Source organism: Otolemur garnettii, unplaced genomic scaffold, assembly GCF_000181295.1.
Source record: "Otolemur garnettii isolate 467f Iridium unplaced genomic scaffold, OtoGar3 scaffold00080, whole genome shotgun sequence".
NCBI classification, from domain to species: Eukaryota; Metazoa; Chordata; class Mammalia; order Primates; family Galagidae; genus Otolemur; species Otolemur garnettii.
Genome location: NW_003852475.1, coordinates 6,365,923 through 6,391,410, shown reverse-complemented (window position 1 = coordinate 6,391,410; position 25,488 = coordinate 6,365,923). Strand labels below are relative to the sequence as shown.

The window sequence follows — 25,488 nt, the reverse complement described above, 5'->3', positions numbered from 1 at the left end:
TAATAATTGATACAAATAAGATGAAAAATGCAATAGACGAATACATAGGATAAATACTTCTTCACAAAAGGGGGAAAACCAATAAACATACCTTTTTACTGATCAAAGTATCAATAAGTATATACTTTAACAATATTTAAGGAATCCATAGTATAATATTTTATTAATATTCTAGAAAATTCCAGGTAGTCAGCAAATGTAAAGGCTTTTATTAACATGTCAGTAAAATTCAGTTTTCTCATTTTTTCCAGCTTATGTGGTATTTAGCCTATGTGTGATCTCTCTACTTGGAAGAGGGATGAGATACAATTGGCAGTATCCCATATTCCCATACATTATCCATGGAAATCCAGAATGTCTTGGAATTTTCTAGATTTCATATATAAGAAATTATGCTTTATCTGCATTGAGATGTATTTTTAATTTTAATGTGAAAATGAATGATCAACATTGTTCAACATTTATTTTTGAAGATACTCTTAAATGATTGATAGTTATGCCTCCACCACTATGAAACTCAGAGTATTATTAAAAAGAACCTTCCCCTCTTTCTTTACACTAAATTCAGGCTCTTGTAGATCTTTCAGAATTTCAGCTTTGAGATCAGGTGGTGCTGTTGTGCTGAAGTTGCAAGTTTCAGTCAAAAAATCCATAAGCAGGTCTCCATTTTCATTGCCATCAACAAAACAGTCAGATATGTCCATGGTTGACAGAAGGTCATAACATTCATACTTCAATCCCAGGTTGCACAGCATCTGAGTGAGGTGGGACGATGTGACGTACAGGCAGAGGTCATCATGGGGAAGGCGGGATCCGTACTTTTCCCACAGCTTGTTCCAGCCACTGGTTCCTGCGCAACAGAGCAAAGTTCATGCTTTCATGTATTTTTTCTTTCATTTGCCTTCTGCCAGATAGTACACTAGATGCTTTGAATAAAGAAATGAACAAAATCATATTCTTTCCCTTTGTGAAACTTTAAAACTCAAGGGGTATGGAGGGAGAAAGAAAATTAAATAAATAAGTAAATATATATTAGATGATGATAAATGCTAAATCAAAAAATTAAACTGAGTGACAGATAAGGAGGCTTAAAAAATTGAATTGGTTGCTATTTTAGCTATGGTGGTCACAGAGGATCCCTCTAATAATGTGACTTTTCAGCAATGACTGAGAGTAAACCATGTAAATATCAGAGGGACAATGACTTCAGGGGGAGATAAGAACACCTGCAAAGGGCCTGAAGCAGGAGCATGCTTGGCATGTGAGCATGGTGAGATTATAGGTGAGTAAGGAAAGGGGAGAGATTAAAGAGATGAGTTTGGATGGGTGGTGGGGAAGGGAATAAGGTATCAGATCATGGGGGTGGTGGAGAGGCAAGATGGAAAATCACCATAGTGCTTCTAATACAGCTTCATGGACCAATGAACATGTTTCAAATCTGCATTGTCCCATATGATGACCATTCACCCTTGTGGCTATGAAGCACTTGAAACATGGCTAGTGTGATAGAGAAACTGAATTTTAAGTTTGATTTCATTTTGATTAACTAAAAATCAAAATTGAAAATCCAAATGTGGCTTCCATACTGGATAGTACAACATTAGGCTGACTTAACTTATGTTTTAATAAAACCACCCTGGGCATACCTACGAGATTAGATGATGGGGGTATAAGGTGTGTGGGGAGAAAAATGTGAAGCTTCCTTCAATCACCTGGGGTAGGAGTGAGTTACCACAGACCAGTGAACACAAGTTCATGGAGTTTTTAGAGAACCTAGATCCAACAGGGCTTACCAATCATTTGGATTATAGGATGTAGGCAAGAGAAAAGAGTCAGTGAAGATCCTAGTGATTTTCAAGAACCTGAAAAGACAGGGTTGCCATTCTTGAAGATGAGAAGAATGAGGGCAATTTTAAATATATCCCAAGGTCTCTGAGTTTGGGATTGTAAATTTGATATACTGTTAAAGATTCAGATTATGATATGAAGGAGGTAGTTGTTTGCAATTATTTCTATCTTATAATAGCATGTTAGTTCTATTTTTATTTTTGCACATGTGCTTTATACAAGTGGCCATAATTTGCTCTGCAGAGTATTGAACACATTAAATTGGAGAGGCTGTACAAGTAAAAAGGGAAAGGGAAAAAAAGAGAGGAGTATATAAATTGTGATGTTGTCAAACCAAGGATTGGGGTAGGCTCTTATGCCCACCTACCACTGAAAAGATGCTTCCTTGGACTTTTGATAACTAGGTTGAGTTCTACAAATTTTTTCCTCAATTTTAGAAGACATTTTAGCAATGTCTGTCGCACTTAATTGGAAATGCAGCCCTTCAGAGAAGCTAAGAGATGCACTAGTGCATGAGAGAGAGAGATTGGTAGAACTCTTCTGGCACTTTATAAATTAAATCAGCCTTATTATTTAGTTTCTCATAGCTTCAGTTTTCTCATATGTAAAATGGGAATACCATACTTACCTTGCATGCAACAGCAAGCATGAAATTAGATAGACGATATAAGTGAATTATTGCACCATAGTAAGCACAGGGCAGACGTGTAATTAGTACTTACAAAACAAATGATTTTGTTTGCTAGTTTTTTTCCATTGGTTATAATCTTGAGACTGAAAATGCAAACCTGCTGTTGAGAAATCTAGGTAGTAATAATAATAAGCTTCGATGTACTTACCTTCTAATACCTGCTTGTTCATTTCTTTTCTTTCTTTTTTTTTTTAGAGCCAGAGTTTCACATTGTTGCCCTTGGTAGAGTGCTGTGCCATCACAGCTCACAGCAACCTCCAGCTCTTGGGCTTAGGCAATTCTCTTGCCTCAGCCTCCTGAGTAGCTGGGACTGCAGGTGCCCACCACAACACCCAGCTATTTTTTGTTGTTGTTGCAGTTTTGGCCACGGTTGGGTTCGAACTCACCACCCTCAGTATATGGGGTTGGTGCTCTACTCACTGAGCCACATGCACCATCCAATACCTGCTTGTTCTATACAGTCAGCATGGGGCAATAATTGAGAGCATGGGTCTCTGAAACCCAACTAGCATAGTATGAAGCCTGGCTTTCCCTCTAATTAGCTTTTCAAACCTGTGTCTCAGTTTTATCATCTGTAAAACAGGAAGGATAATATATTCATAAAATTGCTGCAAGAATTAACTGAGTTGATAAAAACAAAAGCACTTAGGGCAATGACAGGCATATAGTAAACATTGCCAAAGTGACAGGAAATTACACTGGACTTGGCCAAAGCAATTTAAGGGAGAACCTATATTTTTCTATGTACTTCCAGAATTAAAAGTGAAGATGTCAATGGCTTGCGTTTTTTTGTGTTCCCAAGTCATTTTGATGAACAAATGAAAGTAATTAACTCTCCAGAAAAATACACAAATGATACATATGCGCATAGTCTGCATGTAATTATAGAATGTTCAAAGACCCTTGGTTCTCTATAGTTTAAGCTAACATTCTGAGATTTAACTCAACATAAGAGATTACCAAGAGAGGAAATGGTAAGTAATAAATAGCCTAGGATGACTGATGCTATATCAGTATTTCAGAAAAGAAAGGAGTAACTATAGGATATGCTTTAGGAGACAGTAGAATTGGAATGAAGCAAAAAAGAAAAAAAGAAAACCTCAGTTCAATTTAAAAAGTAAGGTTTTGGAGTATGTATTAAAGAATCTTTCATGTCAAAGACAGCAGATTGTCTTCCTAAATAAAAGTCCGCTTGCAAACTAGATTTTATAAGAAAATAAGCATTTTTTTGGCTTATCACCTGTGACTCAAGCAGCTAAGGCACCAGCCACATACACCTGAGCTGGCGGGTTGGAATCCAGCCTGGGCCTGCCAAACAACAATGATGGCTGCAACCAAAAAATAGCTGGGCATTGTGGCAGGTGGCTGTAGTCCCAGCTACTTGGGAGGCAGAGGTAGGACAATCACTTGAGCACAGGAGTTGAAGGTTGCTGTGAGCCGTGATGTCACAGCACTCTATCCAGGGCAACAGCTTGAGGCTCTGTCTCAAAAAAAAAAAAGAAAAGAAAAGAAAAAAAGAAAACAAAAGAAAAAGAAAACCTTTGTGGCCTAAGAAAGGTTTTGTTATCATTATCATTATTATTATTTCTAACTTGGCAGAGAAAAAAGAAGCAAACACTAATTGCAGAAAATTTGCTGGTGTCAGTGCTATGACTGAGTGCCATTTCTGAGCTGAGCAATTACACACTCCCTGACACGTTATCATAATGGTTCTCAGTAGGCACAACATATGGTGTTGCTTTTGTTTTCAACATGACATAAACTAAATCCTTTTTTCCCTCCACTGTATAACACACCATGATTTGCTTCCTTCATTAGGTAAAAAGAGGACAAACAGAAAACTTCAGGGCTGGCTCATCTCCCTTAACCAGATTGGTTGCCTTTTAAAAACCAGCTGTCCCAACTAATGCTGGGTTACATTTGCAGAAAAACATACCACTGATATCATTTCAGGGTGGAATAATCTGCACTTTTAGAAAGTCAACTATATTTTTCTTATTTCTCTTCTTTTTTATCCCCAAATCAATTTTCTTTCATCATCATAAAGGGAATTTCTTCTAGTTAACACTAACTGAATATTACTGAGCTGAGCTAGTTCTGTAATACTTAGGAACACACAGGAAATGTTGTTTTACCTCAAGCAATGTGTATTCTAATATATACATTGTCTTTGTTGGGTGGATATTCAGAGCTAACTATTGTTTTAATGTCAGAAGGTAGAAATAATAAACAATTATTCAGTTCAATTAAACCACATTTATTGTGTATTGTCTATGCATCAAAATCTTTGCAAAGATCTGGAAATAGAGATGAAAGGCAGAGTCCTTGGTCTCAAAGACCTCTTAGGAAACTCTGATAGGAAGTTTCCTAACTTCCTATTCCACTGCTGAAAGTGTTTACATGTCTGAATCCTCCCTTACTTAAGTTAGGAGCTTTTCAAAGACAGAAAAAAAGTAATAGTTATCTTTGAAAACATCAGAGCCTACCAGTGACTGATTGTAGAATGCAGTAAGCTGCACTCACTAGACCCACCTGCCTACCACCCTATGCAGGAAATATGGCACTGAGAGCACAGGCTGTGATGAATTATGGTGCCTTAGCCAAACTAGGTGTTGTGCATAATTAAGTCTGGAAACTGACTCCATATTTCATTATATTAAAATCTAGCAAATTTCAAACAGGAGTGTCCATATGGTACTCAAATAACTAAGTAATTCAGTCTATTCAGAGAAAGACCTCATTAATTCCACATTAAGTCAGGACAGAGATTGGCGAAGCAAGAACTTGAGCTGTGTGGCATAGTGAAGATGACCATTTACCCAGACACAACATTGATCTACCTAGATTAGATCATGGCTAGATGAGTGCTCTTAAAAATTTAATTTAGGGAATGTGTCTATAGTGAGTGCTCAGTTTTCTGTGTGGAGGAGCACCTGTGAATGACACTATGGGCAACACAGGAAATATACACAGAAGTGTCATCACTTTTAGATGATTATGATGCAAATTCCATTAGGCAAGGGGCCACAAGCATCTTGATAAAAACAAAGCTTGTGTGAATAATTTTGGTGTAGGTGTCCCAAGTTTTAGGACAATATGCTAATTTTAGAAATGTTTGAATCTGCCAAGTAGATAGAGAATGGAGTTTTAAGATTTATGGTTTGGACTAATCAGTCAAGTTAAGCAATGGTTCCTAAACAGGGGAAGAGGGCTAAAAATAATACTTCAAATGATAAGATTTCTCAAGATTTTTTTCTATCTACAGACACTAGATTAGCAAATAGGGATTTGAAACTATCTTCAAATGACAGTGATGACTAGTAATAATGTGGCTCATTCCTACACATTTGCTAATATTGATAAAAAAATTCCTACTGGAAATTTCTTATGCTTAAATTTGTTTGCAACTTTGGAAGCTAGGCTTGATCTATTTTTCTAAAGGCTGACCCACATATTTTTATTGGGTATATTATTACAACAAAGCAATTATTACTTTTTTTAAAAGGAAAATCTACATTCTTACACACTGAGAAGGCAAGAGAATTCATCTCAGGGAAATTTGTTAAGATATGTTCATGGATACATAGGTTTGTTTACCCAGATGACAGAGATAGAGTAAAAAGGATTTTAACTGCTCTAGAAGAGGGCTGGAGCAGGCAGACCAGCACTGAGGTCTGAGAGAAGTTGTGAGAGTAGCTCTAAGGGAAGTGGGCCAGACTGAGCAAGAGAAAAGTGGGAAAGAAGGTGGATGCATGACTTTAGAACACAACAGGATGAGAAAAGGCCACTGCAACACATGCAAGATTTGGAGGAAGTTGGACTGGGAGCAGAAATCTGAAGCCAGCAGTGGCAAGCACCCATCAGAAGCATGTAAACATGACCCCAAGAGTCCTTAGGAGAAAAGTGTGAGAGGGAGATGGACTAGGCAAGTTACATGGAATGAGGGCTCTTATAATCTGGATTTCTAACAGTTGTGAGAGCCTACAGATGGGAAACTGCACACATTCCAGTTCAACTAAATTGACAACAGTGATCAACATTATTTGACTATTCTATTTCTCTTTTCAGGTAGAATCTTCAACTGCAAAGTAAACTATATTGGGAAAGGTATTTCATTTAAAATTAATTTCTGCAATACTTCTGATAAATATGGGCAAAGTGATTTTTTTTTTTTCTTTTTAGCCTCGGAGAGGGAGAAGTGAAAATCCACAATAAAATAACTAAACCTGTTTTCTCCTTTTGCTAAATGGTTCTTCTTTTGGAAGTAAATGGATGTGGTGTGCAAACCTCATCTAAGAAGTACATATGGTAAAGAAAGGCGGTGTCAGGGTCCCTTTAATAAATAGAAAACTGTTATGTCTTGCATTCTTATGTCTACAAACAGTATCTATTAACAATGTTTTCCTCTTTGGAACAGCCATCTCCTGTACTACAAGCAGTAATGAAGAACTGTGAATACAATTCCATGAATACAAATCCATCAAATACATGGATTAAATTACATTTTGATTCAAAATACATTTTGATTCTTTGCTCTCCTTCTTTTAATTTTTCCCCATGAAGGTATATAGATGATATTTATAAGCCACATATACAATAGACATAATATAATGTACTATGGTTATCCAGATATAGCCCTTGAATAAACTGGCATGCAGAGACCAAATTCACACAGCTATAAGTACCTCAGCGTTCTTGCTCCAGGTGTCATTACACATTTCACTGGGTCTATTTTGGTTTTCACATTTCCTGATGTCAAGAAACGATGGATTAAATTAACACATTCATGATGTAGCCAGTAGAATGCTATATCCATAAGAGCACCTGGTCAATTCTCAGTTGCATGTAGACTCCAGACGACACTTCTAAACCCTAGGCTTTTTCTATTAGTAGATAGAGTTCCATAGAAAGCTGCCTTCTGCCACTCAAATATTTAACTTCCGAAAATATTTTAGAATAAGCCAAATATAAATAAAATAGTGGATCCTCTGTTGAGATGAAACATATTCTAAAATCACATATACTTGATTTCTAGATGAATTTCTGTCTACAATACTTTTTTGTACTATTGATGCAGATCAAGAATAAGCTGCCAATGATTTTGATAACTAGGTTCACTTTGAAATTCTAATGCAGCATGCTGCTTTACCCAAGTAGCTCAGAGAGAGGTTAGTAGAAAGAGTCTAGTTTCTAGAAGCCCTTCTAAATGGGATGCCCGACCATTTCAACGTACGTGATTATTTTTAACTAACTGGGGATAAAAATAGTATATTAAAATGTTCCCATGAGGAAAAGGTGTGTACAGGAGCTTTTTATTGCCAAACACAGGATTATAGTCAACTATGTTTGCCTATTAAAGCTATTCCTTGTGTTGAAGAACAAATGAATTTTATGACACATGGTTTTTGAGACTGTGCTCTGGTCTCAACTTGGGATGACAGAGACTACTGTGTATTTAGAATCAATCCACCTAGTACTGGTGGCCAATCCATCAGGATCGCTTAATTGAAGAAGTAATACATGCTGACCTCAACAATGTCAATGTTTCATTTTCCAGACATGCTTATTTGTGTTCTCTGTATAGTCCTCACTAGATCCCTGACAGCAACACGACCTAATCAAATGCCTCCTTTGGAAAATAAAACAACACCATAAAACAAAACAAGGGAGCTCTTCTTGATAGGTATTTGAGAAAAACTACAATGAAGAAGTTTATAATGGCTCTAGGAATCCATATTAATCAAATATGATGGGATCTAAAAATTTAAACCTATATTTACTTACTAAACATCAGAGAGGTAAAACACTCAAGGGACATAAAGTAGGTACATATAAATTTTAACTACTTTTAGTCTCATTTAAAAACTTTTATCAGTTACACTTACTCCAAATTATATAATAGAAACTTAAAAGACATATTTTTCCAAGTGAAAGAAATAAATGTTTAATCCCACTACATCTCCTAAATTGAAAGTTCCCAATACTATGAAAATTAATTAACTATGATCAGAAGCAACGGCAAGCATTTCATAATGAAGACAAAATATACCAGCTTCCTTTAAATACATGAATCCATGCACATATGCACTATTGCTATTTTAAAATTTAGGATGAATTAAAGTAACTTACCTGACACAAGAATAATAAGAATCTTAGCATTGGCACCTAAGAGACTATGGAAGAATTTTAAGGTAGCTGGGATGTCTTTTACATAATACAGCATCTAAAAAGGAAGAAAAAGAAAAATCAGATGCTTTCTATGTTTAAGTCTTTATTGTTTGGATGAAACACTAGAAATTTTGATTTTCTAGCTGAGCAGATTTTTACCCAACAAAACACTTAAGAAATTTAAAAGTTTAAGGTTTCAAATAAGGAGACAGAAAAATAATGTGAGAAAATATTTTCAAAAGGGGAAAACCATAGTATTTCCTCAAGTAGAATCAAATGGTTTAAAATCTACTCTTTCTGGCTCCCATAACACAAACAAATAGCTGCAGACACTTAGTCACCAAGCCACATGAGGACATTGATCCTACGCCTATCCTATAATTTGTGAATTGCAGTTCTTCTGAGAGAAAATGGTTCCAGCACTATAAAAACAGACCCTATTTCATGGAACGTTGCTTTAAAATTAAGCCCTTTGCACTGACTTCTCCATATGCTCACAGATGCTTTTTGAAAATTACAGAAAAATGTGACAGACTCTGAGCCTGAGAGATTCTCTAAGAAATTGGATTGGATAAAGCAGGAGGTTAAACACTTGGTCACAGGGTCAGGGGTCAGCCCATTTAATTTTAATAATTCTAGACCACTCCCTAGCGAAGTGCAAGCTTTTTCACCCAACACGTAGAGCTTAGAATTTTGCACTGGCCATGTGAAATTTTCCCTAATGGGTTGTATCCCTGACCTCCACCCCCAGAGACACTTCTTATATCTCATCTTTGTCTCTCTTGGACAGAATGCAAAATTCAGTGTAGCATGCTTATAACAGAATTCATTGCACAAAGGGAAAATATTTTAAATTATGCCTCTTTCACATGAATGAATGACATAAAATAGACCTGCACATGGCCCTTGGTGCTTCAGGCACCACACTCTTCTCTGTCTATCACAAGGACCATAGACAGCTAGCCAAATACAGCTTTTCCATAAGATCGCTAACAATCTATGATATAACCTGGCTGAAAATGAGGAAGTCGGCCATTGCAGATAATGTAAATTTCTCTCCAGGAGAAAGTGAGATTTTCCAGGTTGACAGAGACTATTAAGTTGAAAAAATGTCATGAGAGCATTAAAACTATTAGGGGCAATGAAAAAACAGAAACTGAACAGAAAAAAAAAGGGGGAACAAAGAGGGAGAGGGGACTAAGAGAGTGACACCAAGAGAAACAGAGTTGTTATAAGAACGAAAAAACAAACATGGAAGTTTTGAGAGGAAAGGAGCTCATGCCTGAAACCACAACATTTAAAACAGAACAATGGGAACCAAGGTGTTAAGGGAGGGACTGACTTTGACCAGAGGAAGTTTTGTAAAGCTGTGGAAGAAGGAAATGATGAACACAAATGCAGCTGTTTGTAAGTTTAGGAGATGAAAGGCTGTTTCCATGTGATGGTTTCTTTCTTCTCATGACAGTATAAAGTGGAGTTATTTGTTCAAAATGAGTGGTGGAGGACACATTGCAGGAGAACTAAGAAGAGAGGGTAGTTATGAAACAAGTTACACGAGTAAGTGAGTAAGACAGCAAATCTACTAGAGAAACAGCCTGGGTTGCTAGGCAATGTGAAGTCCTCCCTGCTAGGCAAAAGATGTTAGTTAAGGGAGCAGAAAGTGGATTGATTGCCTGTATATATCAACACATCAACATGCATTCATTTCTTCCTCTGATTTCTTGCAAGTTTATTCTTTTGAGGTGACTATGGTTGTGAACTATGGGCAGAAAAATGTGTTGTATTGTTAATCAAGTGGTATTTCCAAAATATGTACATCTGCTGGTAGCTAACTCTTAAAGTCTATACATGTCACAGTATTTATGCTTGCTATTCAGAAATATCAGTGACCCTGAAAATCCAGCCCAAGCCATCTGCTCAACAGTCACCATCCCTCCAAGCTATGCATGAGTTAGCCTGTTTGCTCTGGACTGTGGGAGTAAAATTTTATTGATCCAAGGCATCATCTAACCTGCCCTTTTCACCATATGTCTACTAGCCCAGCCACCTGCAGCCAAAACAAGAGAACTCAGAAACTCTCTGGGAGGTATATGCATCCAATTACATCTTTCAGAAAAACTTTAGGACATTGCTCCACCCAGTCCATTAGAGACTACTAGAGAAACATGTAGGATATGTTACCACTCTATCATCCTCAAATCTATGAACAAACTTTCAATGCTAGAAAAATGAATTAAGCTGACATTTTTAAAACTTGATAACTAGGAAAGTATTTTGAGCAAAGAAAACTGGCTTAATATTATCAACATCTTTATCCTCTATTTGAATAGATCATGGTCACTTGTAAAATTAGAAATCAAAAGATTTTCATTTTTCTTTTAAGTTTAGAATGGTAGGCATTCTTCACACATATTCTTGAAGAATCTCCTTTCTGAGTATATATTGTAACAAATATTTCTTACCTGAATCATATGAATAAAGTCCCACTTTTGAAGCTCTTTTTTCTCCATTACTCTATTTTGATATTCTGATGATGTCTCCTTATGCCAAGTAAACTTTATGTTCTCGAGGTTTGATGTCTTGGCTACAAGCTCTAAAATACAGAGAAGAGGTGGCCCACTATCAATTTTAATTGCAAATATGAAACCCATTTCCATTTAGAATTTTAATGCAATCAATGTTATATACTTGTTATATACAATTTTTCTTTTTTTATGTAGCTCTGGGAGATCAGAGAGTTCATCCTTCCTTTTTGCTAGAATTAAGTGAAATTAGAGGTGAAAAGAAGAGTCAATAAGAAATAACTATAAGAATACTAGGAAGACTTAAGTTATATTGTCTTATTCTTAATGGAGAATCAACTGGTGAGTTTTACAATGGAAAGTGAATATAAAATAGGTGATATATGTGTACTTATGTAATTCAAGAATAAGAAAACCACAGCCCTGGGCTGTATCTTACCTGCCACCTATTTCTGCATGGACCACAAGCTGAAAGCATATATTATTCTACTTCCTGACTTTGTAGTAACATGTCATGCTTCATGTAATTACATTTTTAAATGGTTGAAAAAAATTAAAAAGAAGTATATTTCATATGGGAAAATAATAAGAAATTCATTTGTCAGTGTTTATAAATGAAGTTTTATTGAAACATACCCAGCTCATTAGTTTACATATTGTCTATGGATGACTTTGGGCTGCATAGAAGAGTCAATTAGTTGTGACAGAGACTATGCAGCCTTCTGAGTCTAAAAATTTACTATTTGACCCTTTTCAGAGATAGTTTACTGACTCCTACTGTAATCCACTAAATATAAGCTCTTCCAGGACTTTGTTTAAATTTTTCCAAATCAGTGCATATATCCCTAAGAATAAACATCAAAATAATAGTCAGTGACAACTGGAGAATGGATAAAGAGCCAATAGAAAAAAAGGAGTCTAATTGCTTATTATTCATATTTTGAGATATTTAGTCATGACTGCCAAGAAATTATTAGGTCTTTCTCCCAATAAGCTTGCAAAGAGCATATACAACATTAACTACATTATTAATCATTCAAAAGAATAATCTATATTGATAAGTCATTTTGGATAGAATTTAGCGTAAGAACCATGATTCATAGGTACCTTTGTATTTGGCAATTTGTTCAGCACTTGGCTCAACAACTTCATTGTTGATAAGAACTTCTGGGTATTGAGCCTGGACTTTAGAGAGAATTTGGAGATCAATTTCACCTGGAAGATAAACATATGGAATAGGTCACACTATTCCAGCAAGAAATAATTAAGGACAATTTGAGTTGATTCATTACCTGCCCTACCTTTACTAGGAAAGCATGGCATAAATGAAGAATAATGTTCAACTGTCACCCTGTCACCTCTGATGCAGAACAGCTAGATTTTAAGCAGGAATAATAATGAATAATAATGTGATTTAAGGAGGCTAATGAGTAACATTCATTCATTCATCCATTAATTCATATAATCTTTATTTAGTATCTACCATCATATTTCATTAACTAAAAGATGCATTGATTTTAGGAGTTGATAAACCTTTATTTTTGTTTCACTAAATCAGAAAAAAAAAACCATCAACTGTAATTTTAAGATTTTAACAATTGGAGGACATAACTTAATATCAAAGATATCTAAATATGAAAAAAAAATGCACCTAAGAACTAATAAACTAGACTAGGCCAGAAGAATCCCTCCCCTAAAAAAGAAAAATGTGAGATTAAAAACTATGTTAGGTACAAATGAAGGGGGAAATATATCACACATTTTCCCTCAAGAGCACCACTGTCTAGAGGAAGAGACAGAAATAATCCTAGCTGGGTCAGGCCAAGGTGGAAAGAGGGAAGGGGACACTGAGGGAGAGGGTGGCAGAAGAGGCCCGGGTTACGTAGACCTTCTTGGAGGAAGAGCACGCTTGAGCTCTGCCTGTCTCAAGTAAGAATAAGGGTTAGCTCAGAGATTTGGGAGAAGTAAGGGATTGCATGTAGAGGAAACAGGATGACAGAGACATAAGGTCAAGGAATAGAAAAGTATGCCTGAAACTACTAACAGTTCAAAGTTCTTAGAATATTGGGCAAAGCAAGGCCTCCAAGAATGAGGTGATCCCAGAGAGGTAAATGGAGAAGATATTGTGGGTTGAGTAGATACTTATTCACCCACCAACTTTTAATTCACTACTTTCCATTTGCCAAGTACTGTACTAGGCTCTAGGAAATGATGATAAGAAAATCAAGTAGATCCCTGCTTTGACAAAATTCAGCCCATAAGTGATAGCATAAAAGAGATGATGGTGAAGTCAGGTGGACTTGAGTTCCAAACCTGTCTTCTCTGTTTACTATGTGTATATGATTTGGGGCAATTTGTTTTACCTCTCCAAGCTTCATTTTCCTCACCATAAACAAATAATAATAATAGTAGCTAATTTATTAGTCATTAGGGTTAAATGATGTAATGCATATGATACAGAGTGCAAAGTAGAGTTGGAACCCAGTGAAAGTTAGCGGCTCCTTATTTTTATTATTATCGTTGAGTCCTCTGTCTCTCTATCTGTCCTCTCCCTATTGCTAATGCCTCCAACTTAAATTTTGTACTTCTATTATGCAGGTTAGGTTATGATGCTGACCTTCATTAAAATGGAAATACTCCTGGCTAGATTAGCATGGGAAAGTGATGTTAAGCATTTGGCATAAATGACATTAACAGAACATTTTCAGAGTTACACACAGCATGCAGCAAAATATAAATTTTAAGACTGGGGGGTGTGGAAGGAAAGCGATTAAGATGATAAACCAGGCACTGAAGGTGCTAGACTAGGAATAGAGGGCAGGCAAAGGCCATATAAAAGCCCTGAATACTGGCAATAAAACATGGTGGGTGTGGTGTGTATGAAGGAGTGGGAGGAGGTCATGTGACAATTTTCTCCAAAGCCAGCTCTACTTACATGAAATCGTTTATTCCTCCCCCTACTAACTGTAGCTGCCACTCATTTGCCACCTATTATTTAATATCTGTGCTATGGCCTGGAATGTCTCACTTAAATCCTGACAGCAAGCTCCACAATATTACTCCAACTGGATAAGGTGATTTGAGTATTTTGAAAATCAGGGGATATTAATAATCCTAAAGTTTAAGGCATGTCTCTGCATATATAAAGGGGTACTTCTTCTAACTACTTCATATTAAGAAGTAAAAAGATATCAAATACTAAAATGACATGAAACATCTTTTATTCTTCTGCATGGCAATTACTTTGAAGAAATAAAAAATGACTAAGGGAAAGGGCTGATAAGAATAGTAGTGAGCGAATGGGAAATATAGATTCCAGCTCGCCCCAGGGAACCAGAAGCCAAAAGTTTCTGGTTTTGCCTTGTATCAGTCTAGCCATATATTTTATATTAAAAGAAATCATCAACTTTGAAGATATTGAATTCAACATTTTGAAAGAGATAACGGAAATGTAATTATTTCCCTCAAGGATTTTATGAGATCTCCTTCTCCAAAGATGACCCAGACATCTCAGATCAGCCCAAATGGCAGAATGCACCTAGCATGCTATGGGGAGTGTTTAGAGTCAGGCAGTCTCTCCTTCTAGGGCAGTGACATAGCATACAATGCTAGAATCACAAATGACCTTTAGAAATGATGAGGCTGTGTAACAACCTCTAGAGCAGCCATTTTCAACCTGTGGGTTGCCACCCCTTTGGGGGTCGAACGACCCTTTCACAGGGGTTGCCTGACACCATCCTGCATATCAGATATTTACATTATGATTCATAACAGTAGAAAATTACAGTTATGAAGTAACAATGAAAATAATTTTGTGGTTGGGTTCACCACAACATGAGGAACTGTATTAAAGGGTCACAGCATTAGGAAGGCTGAGAACCACAGCTCTAGAGTATCAGCCCATATGTGCTACTAATCAAAGTACTTAGAATATTGGGCAAAGCAAGGCCTTTGCCTAATGAATGAGGTTTTAAAAGATAAGATGATGAAACAATTCCTCAAGACTCAGTACATAAAATCTATTTCTGGGGCAGCGCCTATGGCTCAGTGGGTAGGGCGGCAGCCCCATATACCAAGGGTGACGGGTTTGACCCAGCCCTGGCCAAACTGCAGCAAAAAATAGCCAGATGATGTGACAGGCAGCTGTAGTCCCAGCTGCTTGGGAGGCTGAAGCAAGAGAATTGCCTAAGCCCAGGAATTGGAGGTTGCTATGAGCTGTGATGCCATGGCACTCTACCAAGGGTGATAAAGTGAGACTCTGTCTCTAAAAAAAAAAATCTATTTCTGACTTCACAAGTAGAGTGACCATACTTCCTGTGTGCCTGGAAAAGTTCCATTTTATGCCTGTCATCCTAGTGTCCTAACTGTTTTGATTTTGGGTCCTAAATGTTCATTTGAAACTACTTTTTAAAAAGAACTATTTCATAAATTGACCAATATAATAAGCTGTCCAATACATCAATTTTTCAAAAATTGTAAGAATTTTAATTCTTTTAACTATTTTCTCCAACTCTTACTCTCAAGTATCCTAGGCTGTATAATAAATAATATCACCGTACTCATAAGGTGTTTATTTTCTGTGCTATTTTTGTTTTTTATTACAGACACTAGTATTTCTTTTTGTATTATAATGCATACATACATATATGCACATACACACATAAATACACACAAAAGAGTGCTAAAAAGTATGCACATTTTCAGAAAGGAAAAACTGTATCAAGTTATAATACTCAATATATACCAATAGCAAAAAAAGAATACAAGTCACAGTGATCATCTCTTATAATTGCAGAAGTCAAACATGACTTGATTGAGTACTATAGATTTAACCAAGTTTCTCCTTTCTTAAAATGTGTATACATTTTTTGGCAGCCTCTGTATTAATCAAAACAGTTGTTATTGACAGAAGAATAGACAAATAGATCAGTGGAACAGAACAGAGAGCCCAGAACCAGACCTACATAAAAATAGTTAACTGGACACAACAGAGCAAGATAGCGGCTGAGTAACAGCTTCCTTGCAACTGGGCACAGTGAGTCTAGGTAGACAAGACTCCAGGCATCTCTGGCTGGTGGGATCTGCCCATAAACATCCCTTTGAGGGCACAATAAGTCAGCAAGAAACTTCTGGACCCCATAAGGAGGACAAAAGCAGTGGAAAACTGGCAAGTGTTTGTGTGTGTTCATTTGGTCTAATCCTGCCGGCAGCTGTAAGTGAGATTGCAAACTGGAAAGGCCTTACCTGTGAGCTGTTTTGGCTTTTTTGGATTTGGCACTCAGTTGAACTACCTTGGGAGAACTTGGGCAAGAGTGCAGAGGACTTGAAGCGTTGTCTATGGCCCCAGACTGAGCTGCTGAGCCAGAAGGAGCTAATAGTGTCCCAATGTGAGCCCTGCAGAGCCATTGTGGGACAAGTGCCCCAGCAAGCTCTGCCCTCAGGGTCACAGAGCAAGGATTGGGTGGGAGGGAGTAATCTAGTAACTGAGCAGCCTAAAGGCCAAGACTGAGATGCCTTACAGCCCTAGCCCTCAGGGACATCGAGTGAGACCAGTTTTGGCACACTAGGAAAGGGGATACCTACTTCAGGAGTGATCCCAGTGACAAGCGCTTTCCTGGAAAAGCTTCTGTTTAGCCTAGGTTAACAGTGTAAAGAGCCTTTTATGTGGGCTGAGGAGAAATTTAGGCTTTCCACCATGCAGGGTTTGAGAAATCAGCAGAGGCCTCCATCTCCATCTCGAACAGGGTATCAGAATTGTGATTAACATCTCAAACCCCAGAAGATCACCTGTTGCCCAGGCAATATTCAGCAAGATATATATACTACTTTGCTTTTTGTTTTGTTTTTTTCTATCGTTGTTGTTCTGGTTGTTGTTTTGTTTTTTAATTTCAACATTTTCCTTGTAGATTTTTCTTTTCTTTTTTTTCTTTCTTTTCTTCCTTCATTTTTCTAGTTTAAATATAATTTCTCACTGTTGTCTCTTTCAACATTTAGGACTTCATTTTTACTTGTGTTTCTACCCATATTATTTGTTTTTTCCCCAGTTTTATCCTGTACAGTTTTCTATTTGCTTGTTTTGCTTTTATTTATAGCAGTTTTGTTTTTCCTCTCTACTTTGTGGAGGTGGGGTACTGTGTCTGAACAGGCTAGCAAAGAGCTGCTGACCTCAAGGGAACCACCCAACCTGGCACCCCCAGAGGTTGGGGGTTTTTAAGGTTGGGTCAAAGTACCCTACTGTACACATACATTGCTCTGTCTCCCTCTTTCTGTGCCTCTCTTCTTTTTGTCAATATTCCCTTTTACACACATCCTCACCTTTCTCTTTTTTCTTTTCCTTTTTTTTTTTTTTTTTTTGCTTTTTTTCCCTTCTTGTTCTTCAACTTTCTCATCGATCTGGTCCTATACCAAAAGGACTCATCAAAACTCTAGTGCAGAGGCATGGCAACTTAAACAGCAAGAGGAAGTGAAAGGAAAACTAGGGCAAGGAAACAGATAAAAGAAATCACTCATGAGGAAGAATCAGCAGAATACTACTGGAAACATGAAAAACCAGTCCAGAGTGACCCCCCCAAGGGACCATGAGGTAGCTATTGCAGAGGATTATACCTATGAAGAAATGTTCGAAATGACAGAAAGGGAATTTAGAATACAGATGATGAAAACAATGAAGGAAAAGATGGAAACATGAAGGAAATTTTTGATAAAGTGGAAAATAATAAAAAGAAAATCCAAAAACAGAATCAAATAAGAGATGAACGATATGATGAATATAGAAAGGATATAGCAGAGCTGAAGGAACTGAAGCAGTCAATTATGGAACTTAAAGATGCAATAGAAAGTATCAACAACAGATTAGACCATGCAGAAGAAAGAATCTCAGAGGTAGAGGACAAAGCTCTTGAGATAACCCAGATAGTTAAAGAGGCAAAAAAGAAGAGAGAGAAAGCAGAACATTTACTGACAGAATTATAGGACTTTATGAAGCTTTGAAACATACAAGTTATAGGTATCCCAGAAGGGGAAGAATGCCTCAGGAGAATGGAAGCCATACTAGAGAATATTACAATTTAAAATTTCCCAAATATCACCAAAGATTCTGACACACTCCTTTCAGAGGGATATCGGACCCCAGGTCACCTCAACTCTAACTGAGCTTCTACAAGACACATTGTGATGAACCTGTCCAAAGTCAAGACAAAAGAAAAGATTCTGCAAGCTGCCAGGATTAAGCACCAGTTGACCTACAGGGGCAAATCCATCTGGGTGACTGCAAACTTCTCTAATGAAACGTTCCAAGCAAGAAGACAATTGTCATCTACCTTTAATCTACTTAAACAGAACAATTTCCAGCCCAGAATTCTATATCCTGCTAAGCTAAGCTTTAAAACTAATGGAAAAATCAAATTATTTACTGATATACAAACATTGAGGAAATTTGCCACAAGATTAGCTCTACAGGAAATAGTTCAACCTGTTCTACACACTGACCATCACAATGGATCAACAGCAAAGTAAGAACTCAGCAATTAAAGGACAGAACCTAACTTCCACACTGATGCAAAAGATAAAACTAAGCAATGGACTCTCACAAAATAAGATGAATAGAATACTACCACACTTATCAATTATCTCAATAAATGTTAATGGCTTGAATTCCCCACTAACAAGGCATAGATTGGCTGACTAGATTAAAAAACACAAGCCATCCATTTGTAGTCCATAAGAAATACACCTAGCTTCAAAAGACAAACTAAAAGTCAGAGTTAAGTGTTGGATGATAATTTTTCAGGCAAACGGAATTCAGAAGAAAAGAGGGCTTGCAATCTTATTTTCAGATACATGTGGATTTAAAGCAACTAAAGTCAAAAAAGACAAAGATGGTCACTTTATATTGGTCAGGAGAAAAATACAGCAAGAAGATATTTCAATATTAAATAATTATACACCCAATTTAAATGCTCCCAGATTCTTAAAACAAACCTTACTCAGTCTGAGCAATATGATATCATATAATGCCATAATAACATGGGACTTTAACACTTCTCTTATAGGGCTGGACAGACCCTCTAAACAGAAATTAAACAAAATATAAGGGACTTAAATGAGACCCTAGAACAACTGTGCTTCATAGACACATAGAAAACACTCCATCTCAAAGATACAGAATATACATTCTTCTCATCACCCCATGGAACATTCTTCAAAATTGATCATATCCTAGGACACAAAACAAACGTCAACAGAATCAAACGAATTGAAATTTTCCTTTGTACCTTCTCAGACCACGAGGCACTAAATGTGAAACTCAACTCCAACTAAAACTTTCAACCCCACACAAAGGCATGGAAATTAAACAACCCTCTGTTGAATGACAGTTGGGTGCAGGAAGAAAAGAAAGAGAAAATCATTAACTTCCTTGAGCATAACAACAATGATGACACAAGTGACCAAAACCTGTGGGATACCTCAAAAGCAATTTTGTGAGGAAAATGTATCACTTTAGATGCCTACATTTGAAAAACAGAAAGAGAGCACATCAACAAACTCACAAGCCATCTTATGGAATTGGAAAAAGAAGAATAATCTAAGCCTAAACCCAGCAGAAGAAAAGAAATATCCAAAATTAAATGAGAGATTAATGAAATTAATAACAAAACAATCATTCATAAAATTAATGAAACAAAGAGTTGGTTTTTGAAAAAATAAATAAAATAGATAAACCTTTGGCCAGACTAACTAGAAATAGAAATGTAAAATCTCTGTAACCTCAATCAGAAATGATAAAGGAGAAATAACAACTGACACCACAGAGATACAAGAGTTCATTTCGGAATACTGCTAGAAACTCTATGACCAGAAATTTGACAATGTGAAGGAAATGGATCAATATTTGAAATCACACCCTCTCCCTAGACTTTTCCAGGAATAAATAGAGCTCCTGAACAGACCAATTACAAGCACTGCGATTAAAGAAATAATTAAAAAGCTTCCAAAAAAAAATGTCCTGGTCCAGATGGCTTCACACCAGAATTCTATCATACCTTCAAGGAAGAGCTTATTCCCATACTGCAGAAATTATTCCAAAAAATTGAGGAGGAAGGAATCATCCCCAACACGTTCTATGAAGCAAACATCACCCTGATACCAAAACCAGGAAAAGACCCAACGAAAAAGGAGAATTTCAGACCAATTTCACTAATGAACATAGATGCAAGAATTCTCAACAAAATCCTAGCTAATAGATTATAGCTTATCATCAAAAAAGCCATACATCACGTTCAAGTAGGTTTCATCCCAGGGATGCAATGCTGGTTTAACATATGGAAGTTCATAAATGTTATCCACCATATTAACAGAAGCAAAAACAAAGAACATATGATCCTCTTAATAGATGCAGAAAAAACATTTGATAAAATCCAGTATCCTTTTCTAATTAGAACACTGAAAAGTATAGGCATATGTGGCACATTTCTGAAACTGATTGAAGCTATCTATGACAAACCCACAGCTAATATTTTACTGAATGGAATAAAACTGAAAGCTTTTCCTCTCCGAACTGGAACCAGACAAGGTTGTCCTCTGTCACCATTACTGTTCAACATAATGCTGGGAGTTCTAGCCAATACAATTAGGCAAGAGAAGGAAATAAAGGGAATCCAAATAGGAGCAGAGGAGGTTAAAGCTTCCTCTTTGCCAATGACATGATTTTATACTTAGAGAACCCCAAAGACTCCTGGAAGTCATCAAAAAATACAGCAGTGTCTCAGGATATAAAATAAATGTCCATAAGTCAGTTGTGTTTGTATATGCCAATAACAGTCAAGATGAGAGGCTAAATTAAAGACACAACTCCTTTCACCACAGCTTCAACGAAAATGAAATACCTAGGAGTATACCTAACAAAGGAGGTGAAGGACCTCTATAAAGAAAATTATGAAATCCTAAGAAAGGAAATAGCAGAGGATATTAACAAATGGAAGAACATACCATGCTCATGGCTGGGAAGAATCAGCATTGTTAAAATGTCTATACTTCCCAAAGATATCTGCCTATTCAATGCCATTCCTATTAAAATACGAACATCATACTTTCAGGGTTTGGAAAAAATGATCCTGCATTTTGTATGGAACCAGAAAAAAACCCATATAGCTAAGGCAGTTCTTAGTAATAAAAATAAAGCTGGGGGCATCATCATACCAGATTTTGGTTGGTACTACAAAGCCATAATGGTCAAGACAGCCATGGTCCTAGCACAAAAATAGAGACATGGACATTTGAAACTGAATAGAAAACCAGGAAATGAAACTAACATCCTACAACCACCTAATCTTCAATAAACCAAATAACAACATACCTTGGGGGAAAAACTCCCTATTCACTACAAGGTGCTGGAAGAACTGGATATCCACATTTAAAAGACTGAAACTAGACCCACACCTTTCCCACTCACAAAAATTGATTCAAGATGGATGAAGGACTTAATTTTAAGTCATGGAACAATAAAAATCCTTAAAGAAAGCATAAGGAAAACACTGGAAGATATTGGCCTGGGGGAAGACTTCATGAAGTCTTGCCATGGCAATTGCAACAACTACAAAAATAAACAAATGGGACTTAATTAAACTGAAAAGCTTCTGTACAGCTAAGGAGATAACAACCAAAGGAAATAGACAACCTACACAATGGGAAAGGAGGTTTGCATATTTTGAATCATACAAAAGCTTGATAACTAGGATCTATAGAGAACTCAAATTAATCCACATGAAAAAAGCCAACAATCCCATATATCAATGGGCAAGAGACATGAATAGAACCTTCACTAAAGAAGGCAGACGAATGGCAAACAAACATGAAAAAAGGCTCATCATCTCTAATTATTAGAGAAATGCAAATCAAAACCACCCTGAGATACCCCAGTGAGAATGGCCCACATCACAAAATCTCAAAACTGCGGATGCTGATGTGGATGTGCAGCAGAAAAGGGAACACTTTTACACTGCTGGTGGCACTGCAAACTAATACAACCTTTTTGGAAGGAAGTATGGAAATACCTCAAAGAACTCAATCTAGACCTCCCATTTGATCCTGCAATCCCATTACTGGGCATCTACTCAGAAGGAAAAAAAATCATTTTATGATAAGAACACTCGCACTAGACTGTTTATTGCAGCTCAATTTACAATTGTCAAAATGTGGAAACAGCCTAAATGGTCACCAACCGAGGAATGGATTAACAAGCTGTGGTATATGTACACCATGGAATATAATTCAGACATTAAAACAAATGGAAACTTTACAGCCTTTGTATTAATCTGAATGGAAGTGGAACACATTATTCTTAATAAAGCATCACAAGAATGGAGGAGCATGAATCCTATGTACTCAATTTTGATATGAGGACAATTAATGACATGGTGGGGGTGGGGGAAGGGGAGAGCAGAGAAAGAAGAAGGGAGTGGTGGGGAAAGGAAGAGTAGAGAGAGGTTGGTGGGGTCTTGGTGTGTTCCACACCTTTTGGGGGCAAGACATGATTGTAAGAGGGACTTTACCTAACAAATGCAATCACTGCAACCTGGTTTCTTGTACCCTCAATGAATCCCCAATAAAAAAAATATATATAGGGGATTCTGGGAAGATGGCAAACTGGTAGCAGCCCTGGTCAGAGGCTCCTGAGCAAAGGAAGAAAAACTGCTTGGAATCAGAATCTAAGAAGCCAAAGATGGGGAGCTAAACCCAGAAAGAAGTTCGGCAATCTGTAAATCCAAGGAAGATCATTTAAGAACACAAAATACAGGTACAAAGTGGGCCCCAGGACTGCTTGCTAGAGCCGCCCACCTCCCGTGGGTGGTGGGTGGCCGCAGAGAAGTCCCTTGCACCAGGAAGACATAGAACGACCTGGTAGAGCCTTGCGCACCCCCACAGGTGGTGGTGGACGAGTCCCCCACTCTAGAAGGACCCAGAACTGCCTGCTAGAGCCGCGTGCCCCACAGGCGGCAGAGGAGACCCCTGCTTCAGAACTGTGGGTAGCTGAAGAACTGCTTGTTAGAGCCGCAAGCCTCCCACAGGTGGCGGGTGGCCGGAGAGGAGTTCCCCTGCTCTGGGCAGCCACAGAAGTACTTGCTAGAGCCTTGTGCACCACAGCAAGTGGCAGCGGATGAGTCCCCCACTCTGGGAGGGCACAGAACTGCTTGCTAGAGCCGCGTGCCCCACGGGCGGCAGAGTAGATCCCTGCTTCAGGGCTCTGGGTGGACACAGAACTGTGTGCTAGAGCCGCACACCTCCTGCGGGCGGCAGGTAGCCTCAGAAGACTTCCCCTGCTCTGGGCAGGCACAGAACCATTTGCTAGAGCCTTGTGCATCCCAAAGGGCGGCAGCAGATGAGTCCCCCACTCTGGGAGGACCCAGAACTGCTTGCTAGAGCCGCGTGCCCCACAGCCAGCAGAGGAGACCTCCACTCCAGGGCTCTGGGCAGGTCCAAAACTACTTGCTAGAGCTGCAAGCCTACTGCGGGTGGCGAGTGGCCACAGAGGACTTCCCCTGCTCAGGGAAGTCACAGAACTACTTGCTAGAGCCTTGCACACCCCCACGGGGGGTGGCAGACAAGTCCCACACCCTGGAAGGACCCAGAACCGCTTGCTAGACCCACGTACCTCATGGGTGGCAGAGTAGATCCCTGCTCCAGGGCTCTGGGTGGGTGTAGAACTGCTTGCTAGAGTTGCACGCTTCCTGCGGGCGGTGGGTGGCCGCAAAGGACTTCCCCTGATCTGGGTAGGCATAGAACTACTTGCTAGAGCCTTGCGCACCCTGCGGGCAGTGGCAGAGGAGTCCTCCACTCTGGGAGGACCCACAACTGCTTGCTAGAGCCACGCACCCCACGAGCGGCAGAGGAGATCCCCACTCCAGGGCTCTGGGTGGGCCGAGAACTGCTTGCTAGTGCCACGGGTGTCCCGCGGGCAGTGGTGGAGCAGTCCTCCATTCCAGGCAGACCCAAAACAGCTTTGTAGAGACACACACACCCCACGGAGGCCAGTAGAGGAGTTCCCCGCTCCAGGCACCTGTGCTGGGTGGGCCCAGAACTGCTTGCTAGAGCCACACGAGCCCTACAGGAGGCGATGGAGAAGGTTAGTGCTCTGGGAGGGCCTAGAACTGTTTGTTAGAGCCACGTGTGTCCCACAGATGGAGGTGGAAGAGTTCCCCACTCCAGGCTCCCACTCTGGGAGGGCATAGATCAGCTTGCTAGTGCCATACGCGTCCAACAGGCCACGGTGAAGGAGTCCTCCACTCCCCCCCAGCTACTCTGGTGGGGTCGAACTAAGACTGATCTGGTTGCTCGCATAACCTACACCACCACTGCCATTCCCCCACCCCCTGGCTGCTCCAGGGTGCAGAACTAGGACTGATCCGACTACTGCCAGTATCCTGCCCCCTGGTCACCCCAGCAGGCTGAACGAGGTCTAATCCGGCCACACACACTCCTGTGCAGTTGCTGCTGTTCCACTGCACACCAGTTGCCCCAGCACCTGAGAATTTGGAGAAGACAACAGACACGCTCTGCCTCTCTCTCTAGGCAACCAGAAGAAGCCACCAACCAAACAGTTCTGATAAGGCCTCCAAACAAGGTAAGGTAAGGATTGGGCAAAATCAGTGGAAAAGCTCTGGCAACTCAAATAACCAGAGTAGATCAACTCCCTCAAAGAAAATTGGGGCAGATGTAATTGAAGACCCCATCCACAAGCAAATGGCTGAGATGTCAGAAATAGAGTTCAGAATGTGGATAGCAAATAAGATTAACAGAATGGAAAAAAGGAAGGAAGTAGAAGTTCAAGACATTATTCAAAAGATTTCTCAAGAAATTATTCAAAACATTTCTCAAGAAATTATTCAAAAGATGTCTCAAGAACTCAACAATTTCAAAGATAAAATGATCAAAGATTTTGAAACACTGAGACAAGAGGTTGCAGCCCTCAAGGATCTGAAAGATATGGTGGAATCCCTCTATAACAGAGTGCAACAGGCAGAAGAAAGGATTTCTGATTTTAAAGACAAAGCTTTTGAAGAAGCCCAGGAATGCAAAGATCAAAAGAAATGGAGAGCAAAAACGGATCTCATTCTGAGAGAGCTCTCGGATAATTCGAAGAAAACTAATATTCGCCTTATAGGAATCTCTGAAGGTGATGAAGTTGCTTCACAAAACACTGAGGCTCTTCTTCATGAAATTATGAAAGAGAACTTTCCAGACATGCCAAGAGATTCTGAAATT

The 25,488-nt window shown here is 38.6% G+C and overlaps 1 protein-coding gene across 1 annotated transcript in view; it reads right to left on the bottom strand.

Annotated features, from left to right (window-relative positions):
* Window positions 1-206: 206 nt before the first annotated feature.
* HNMT (histamine N-methyltransferase) overlaps window positions 207-25,488 on the bottom strand; it is a 58,425-nt gene continuing 33,143 nt past the window's right edge. The window contains exons 3-6 of the mRNA XM_003794385.3: window positions 12,337-12,444; window positions 11,170-11,300; window positions 8,669-8,762; window positions 207-850 (exon numbers count right to left, since the gene is read on the bottom strand). Coding sequence (XP_003794433.1) covers window positions 495-850; window positions 8,669-8,762; window positions 11,170-11,300; window positions 12,337-12,444 — 689 coding nt within the window. The 3' untranslated portion in view covers window positions 207-494. The remainder of the gene's footprint in view (window positions 851-8,668; window positions 8,763-11,169; window positions 11,301-12,336; window positions 12,445-25,488) is intronic.